Genomic DNA, 7,062 nt, shown 5'->3' on the forward strand with positions numbered 1-7,062 from the left:
TATATTACTGTCACACCATTTCTTTATCTTCTCAAGTTCCTGTGAAACTCGTCCAGAGAGTTGCTGTAGGTTTTCACCTGATGCCCATATGGTAGTGTCATCAGCAAACAAAACCACTTTCACTAAATCAGAAACCTTGCATATATCGTTGATGTATAATATAAATAATTTAGGTCCCAAAACAGAACCCTGAGGCACTCCACATACAATGTCCAGCTCACTCGATTGGTATTCACCCAACTTCACAAATTGACGCCTCTGTGTCAAATAACTTCTGATCCATTTCCCAACCATTCCTCTGATCCCATATTTCTCCAACTTATCCATTAATAGTTCATGATTAACTGTATCAAAAGCTTTTTTTAGGTCAATAAATATCCCCATCGTGTATTTTTTCTCATCCATAGCACTTGTTATGTCCTCCATCAGGTCAGTAATGGCCAAGGATGTCGATCTTTGTGACCTAAAACCATATTGACAATCAGATAAGATATTATGTTTATCAATAAATGTGTCTAGTCTGTTATTAAAGAGTTTTTCCAGAATTTTTGAAAATTGTGACAACAGAGAAACCGTTCTATAATTTGTGAAGTTGTGCTTATCACCAGATTTATACAGTGGAATCACCTTTGCTATTTTCATATTATTGGGGAACTGCCCAAGTCGAAATGACATGTTAAAAATATGGGTTAATGGTTTGCATATCTCCTCAATCACCCATTTAACAGTTGTCATAGTTATACCATCACTATCACTAGATGTTTTGTTACCACATTTATTCACTATCTCTATAATTTCCTTTTCAACTATTGGCTTCAAAAACATAGAACTCATGTTCCTTTCGATTGTATTATTATTTATAGTGACGGATGTATCATCTGTACAAATGCTTCTTGCTAAACCAGGACCAACATTCACAAAGAACCTATTAAACTTATCTACTACATCCTCCAATCTATTAACTGGTGTATCATTATCCATAAAATATTGAGGGTAGTTACTCTTGCTGGAACTGTTTCTAATCAATTTATTTAATATATTCCAAGTACCTCTCATGTTATTTTTATTATCCTCTAATACTTTAGAGTAATATAGTTTCTTACATCTCCTCAAAATCTCAATTAATTTGTTCTTATATGACTTATATTTTTCTTCCGCCTTCTTTGATCTGTCCTTTATGAATTCCTTATATAACGCATTCTTCTTTTTACATGCATTCTGTAATCCCTTACTCATCCACGGTTTCCCACTGTAATTCCTTTTGTTTTTATACTGCTTACGAGGACAGTTCCTGTCATATACTTTCTTAAATATATTTAAAAATTGCTCATATGCTTTATCTAAGTCTTCCTCTCTGTAAACTGATTCCCAGTTCGTCACCCTCCTATAGAAAAGATTTGTTTTTGGCCTCTCTTTTCTATACTGGCCCTCATAAACCACAAATACTGGTAGATGATCACTAATATAATGTTAGGATTCAACTAACATTATGTGTAGGACTTAATTACACTGCTATAATCGCCTATTTGATCAGCAATTATTCACAGAGGTGTGAAATGTGAAACCTACTGAGACGGCAGAAAGCCTGAGAGACACGCAGGGCGTAAACTTAAAGCTTGACAGATATTTGTTGAGAGACAGAGAGAAAGAGAGAGAGAGAGAGAGAGAGAGAGAGAGATTTGGAGTGGAGTGCACCAAAGCAGTGATGCTATCACCATGAATGGTGGCATGCATTGGCTTTCCTCTTGGCTACACCTGTCAGTCAGGTGCCAAGCTTAGCGTCAGGCGGCTTGCTCCCTGGGAAACGCTTAATGTTTGCGTGTGGGTGTGTCTGCATATCGTGAGCAGTGAGCGCTGGTGCCGTGGGATAAGAACACTCTTCTGAAAGAGGAAAGAAAGGGCAGCAACACAGGCTGCTCAGCTGATGCTTCTCTTAATCAGGTTTAACAGTCCATTAGCCTGTTTTTCTTTTCTTTTTTGTTGTTTTACTTTTTTCCCTCTCAGTGGGGGAATGGACAGTCATGTCACAGGGTGGAAGAAAACACACTGTCATCTTGGCTTGTCTCAGCTGTGTAGTTATTGTTGAAAGGTGCTTATTAAGATTGTTTGTGGTGCCAGCTGCACTCAGGATGGAGCGGGAGGAGGAATCTGGATACAGGAGACTGGAGGAGTAAGACAAAGGAACCACAGAGTCAAAAAAAAGAAGCAGACAAACAACCTAAAGAAAATTGTTTAAATTAGAAAAAAAAACCCATGTTAACAAAGCTAGCAGTGAGAGAATATGACAAGGCAAACAGTGGGAGCAGAATGAGGAAGTGAATAATGACAGAAAACCACAGGACATCAAGGAGAAATGGTGAAAGCAACAGAACCCTGACACACAGGCGGAGGGCTGCTGATGCCATATGCTGGCATTCGTTGCCAATTTGCCACCAACCTACAGGTGATAACACCATATGGGAGAGGCAGGTCAGTGCCAACGTGGTGGTAATTTCCCCCTGGTGCTAGAATTTGCACACTGGTCCAAATGCCCTCCCTCTGTTGCTTGTTACAGTAGCTCCTGAATTTTTTCTGCTGGGTTTCTCAGATATCACTTCATCCTTTGCTCAGACAGAGCAAAGAAGCCAGAGAAGCTCCTCCCTTCGGAATATGCTGAGGCTGTGCTGTCTTTTGAGCTCTGCATCTTCAGAGAGCTGGGTAACATCACAGTGAGCGGCAAGTTCATTGTCACAGGGAGAAAGAATTAAAGCAGCTTTTTCTGTGCAGCTACAAATTTAACTTTTCCTGCCCATTAATGGCAGACCGTGTTGCAGAAGTCACTCAGTGGCATAATAAACTGTTCCAGCAGATCAGTGATGTTAAAAAACAGCAGTATCCACTAATTTAGATAAGCTCTTGCGCATTGCTCTCTTGTCAAACCAACTAGCAGCTTGGTGAGCATTAGCACGCCACAGCGCTGAGGCCAGGCGTCTGGAAGCTCTGCGTGTAAACAGAGGGAAGGAGGGAGGGCAGGGCTGCAGCATGGTGAGCGTTGGAGGCAGAGCAAATGCTAATTTGCACCCAGCCACACGTGAAATGAGCTTGAGATCTAACCCCTGAGCCGACAGCAGCAGCAGATCTGCTACTCGTGGTGCGACTGCATCCGGGTGAAGAAATTAAAAGATCCTCTGTGGCTGTTGGTGGGCCCTTCCCTGATGGTTCCATAGAGAAAGAGTCTGCTGCGAGGCGTCTCCTTGCCTTCTGTGTGTAGCAATGCTAGGTGAGGGATTACACACAACCCACAATTCTATTGCCTGGCAACAGAGGAATGTGAAACCAGCCTGGATTTTGGCTCCTTTTGCTGGTAACCCACGGCACTGAATTTGTAATTACCAGATGTTCAGGGACTTATCAAAGCCTTGTCGATCTCTTGCTGAGCATATTTGTATTTTTTTTTATCCGTGTACCCGCAACTGCAATCCAACATATATCATGTCAGCAGCCTTGCCCCTTACAGATATGACCTAGAGTAGGTCTGACAAAGAGCACCCAAAGGAAAAGGACTGGTTTTTTGTGGCACAGTTTTTGGTCACCTGATATGCGTCCACTGAGCGATGAGGTGAATGAACATCTTTTCACCCAAAAATGCTAAACACCTGGCAGTGGCTCACGGCCAGAAGCACACAGCTGGCACTCCTCTTCCCCCACTGTGCTTGCCGGTGGTGTCTCTAGAACCCTGTTGTGACACGAGCTGGCAGTCGGTACAACAACTTCACTGTACATGAAAGCCATGGCCTTGGCACATGTCCCAGCGCCTATTACTCCAATCCAAACAATGTCCATCAGCATCTGAACCACAGGGCAAGAAGCTGTATGTTATACTCGGCACACGTCTAGCCTACACCCACCATCATAGTGGGACTGCACTGTGTTCCTGCCAGCAAAAAGCTGCAAAGGGAGTGACGCATTTCTCAGCAGAGGGGTTTGAAGATGAAGTCAAATCCCAACAGAAGGCAACGAGGAAGTGCCACTGCTATCTTGTGGGATTGAAAGGCTCAGACTCCAGACAAACTGTAAAACCCTTGGATTTAAAATGCTACAATATCTTTCTCATTCTAACTTTTCTCCAGTGTTGCCTGACGGTCCACAAGCAGGGGGGAGGGCAGAGCTTACTACACTGTACTCAGTGAAAAGAACTAAATATTTCTGATTAAACAATAAGAAACTCATGCACAAATCACTAATGTGTCTTTTGAAATAAAACTCGTGGATTCGCCTCATCTCAAATCAGAATCACTACTGTTTTGTGCAGGCGCTGTATTTTCTTTCAAACTGTCTTTTATTCAAACTACATTTGCATTCGCGCTGCTGTGACTCTTTTTCTGCTACAGAGACGGAGAGATGAATAGAAGAAACAGCAGCAGGGGGACAATCTAAGGCCCACAGCACTGCTCATTATCCTGTGATTGGGGCCTGACAACAGTTCGCCATCCGTGCGATGCGTGATGCATGGAGGCGTCGACGGGCCTCACCTGTGCACTGTCCAAAGTGTTGCACTGTGACGTCCTTGTCCTGCCTACAGGCTATGGTCCTCAGCTGGCACTGGTCGGCATAGGTCACCCCATCTGAGCCACACACCTGCTCCACAGTGACAGAGACGGAGAGAGGGAAGATTGGAACACACGTTAACTTCCTGAAGGCCAATGAAACAATGTCTGTCTGGTTATGCTGTGTTGCAAACTTGTGGATCAAATGACTTAAGTGCAGACAGTTCCCACCTTAGTTTTGTTTTTCTCATCACAGTCAGGTGAAGGGCACTCGCAGTGGGATTGACCATTCACCTCAATGCAAGTAGCTCCAAAAACGCACACCAACTCGTCACATGAAGTCGGTGCCTCAGGACCTGTGGAAGAGACGGGTCTGTATTATTACACTTGCACTCCCATGCACATACAATTTATTGCAGCGGAGACTATATGGAGAATTTATGAATTCTGATTGAAGTAACTGTGTAGAAATTGAGCCAAATCAAAAGTTTAATTTGCATTTCTTATACAGTGATAGTACAGTAATAGTGGGGTTGTTGTTGATCGAAAGCTGAAGCTACTTTTTTTGCATGATGTCATATTTAAGATTTTGATTAAAAGTGTATAGACCCTCGACTGGATGAGACAAATGATAATCTACAGTGTAGTATTAGCATGTGTAATAGTGGTTACATTCATGTAAACATCTGCATTACAGACACCACTTACTGTTTACTATTGATAGAATTCTTCACCTTGCTCACAGTCTATGTTGGCTTACTATCAGATAATATTAATGCAAAGAGTAGTAACTAGGGTGCTACTGAACTAGCCTGGCTCTGAGCCACAACGCCTGCCAGCCCCCTCATCCCCACCGGGGTTGATTTTAAAATGTGTATAGGAGTTGGGGATTGGCTGAAAGGCTATAATTGATTACACTGTAAATATTTAAGCTGATATGTTTGTCTCTTTACAACCACAATACAGCTGTGTAATGTAATAATAAAATTGCCTAGTTGCTTATATGTCACACAGTGTGAATTATTCATAATTTTATTGACCACACCATTTTTCCTTAAATTGCCTAAACATGTATTAAAACAGTATTTTTGTGTTATGTAAAGGTTTTTGATCCACAGACCTCTTCCAAAGCTCTCTGAGGAGCATTTGAAGCTTGAAGTTGCCACAGCAGGAGCTGCAGCCAGGGAGCCCACCATCCACCTGCCAGGCTGTAAGCGTGGGGTCTTTGCATTGTTGCAACATCACAGAGGCTTAGAGTACCCCCCAGCCCTTGGCTCCTGCTTTCATGTGCTACCACTTCATAGTACCTCATCTTTTTATCTGGCGGGGTGTGTGGTGGAGCGCCCCACCACTGTGCTGGGACTACTGGCTTCATTAAGCATTTGACTTCTAGTCGATAGCTGACGGTGTGCATCTTAATCAAGTTCGACTGGCTTTTTAGCTTGTGCAACCAGTGAGGCTGTTTTCATTGTTAATCTAAGTAATCAATAGTGCTTGTGCAGGATTATCAACATACACGTACAGGTAGTGTGAAAGATTCGCAATGGACTATAATGTAGAGAAAATAAAATATCAATGGCTGATATGCCAGGCGTATGTCATTTGTACACTCAAGTATTTACCTAATCACTATTGATTAACCGCCCTGCAGTCACCTCTTTCCTGTGTCTATAAACCTGATGGATGTGAAAAACAGACAAAGAACTGTCTGCTACAAGGTTGATCCATGGATCAGATAAATGACAAGTAAACACTACGGGGCAGGTAGAGAGAAGCTTGGATGAAAAAGAAAATGTTTATGTGTGTGTGTGTGTGTTTATTAACACACCACCAGTTCTTTTTCATATTACCTTTGTCACAACCATTCATGCCCATCTTGCTTCCGTCTGGACATACGTTGCACTTCATGCCCTTCACCCCTGTCTTGCAAGAACACAAACCCGACATCTGTTCACAGTCATCCCGAACAGAACCTGTGGCATCGCAGTTACATGCTGCCGTGAAGAGGTAGAGGAAAAAAAGAAAAAAAGTGATTGATGACTATCAGTTCGGAACAGAAAGAAGGATTCAAATAACTTGGTTTATATAGGGTAAATCCCAATTCCCTTATTAAATCTTTCCTCGATCCTCACTCGACCCGGAAACCGTTCCAGTACCTCATCTTGAAAGATGTCCCAAAGCTCTTATTTCTGCTCTGAGGAGTGAGGATACACGAAAGCATCCTTCACAGATGTTTTTATAGACTGACACGCCCATTTTTTTAGAAATCAATTGGTGATTGGGCGCTTCAGATGAAGGATCACAGAAATATACATCTCATGTATGTACGAATGTGTTTCCTCGCTTCCTCCCTCCTCACATTTTTTCTTTGCATCTTACATGGGCAGGACTAAGACCCGAGGGAAAGAAGCAGGTGAGGGAACATAAATGCAATTACAGCAAATGAGATTTACCCATAGTGTACTAAGTCTGAAGCCTTAGGGGCCATAGAGAAAAGAGATGAAGTAGTTAGAGGACGAGTATGTCACAGAAACTC

The 7,062-nt window shown here is 42.5% G+C and overlaps 1 protein-coding gene across 1 annotated transcript in view; it reads right to left on the reverse strand.

The window, feature by feature from the left end:
- The window catches only part of agrn (agrin), a 235,319-nt gene that overhangs the window by 40,236 nt on the left and 188,021 nt on the right, over nt 1-7,062 (reverse strand). The window contains exons 15-17 of the mRNA XM_020612511.1: nt 6,377-6,520; nt 4,758-4,882; nt 4,512-4,617 (exon numbers count right to left, since the gene is read on the reverse strand). Coding sequence (XP_020468167.1) covers nt 4,512-4,617; nt 4,758-4,882; nt 6,377-6,520 — 375 coding nt within the window. The remainder of the gene's footprint in view (nt 1-4,511; nt 4,618-4,757; nt 4,883-6,376; nt 6,521-7,062) is intronic.

Source organism: Monopterus albus, unplaced genomic scaffold (genome assembly GCF_001952655.1).
Source record: "Monopterus albus unplaced genomic scaffold, M_albus_1.0 scaffold126.1, whole genome shotgun sequence".
NCBI lineage: Eukaryota > Metazoa > Chordata > Actinopteri > Synbranchiformes > Synbranchidae > Monopterus > Monopterus albus.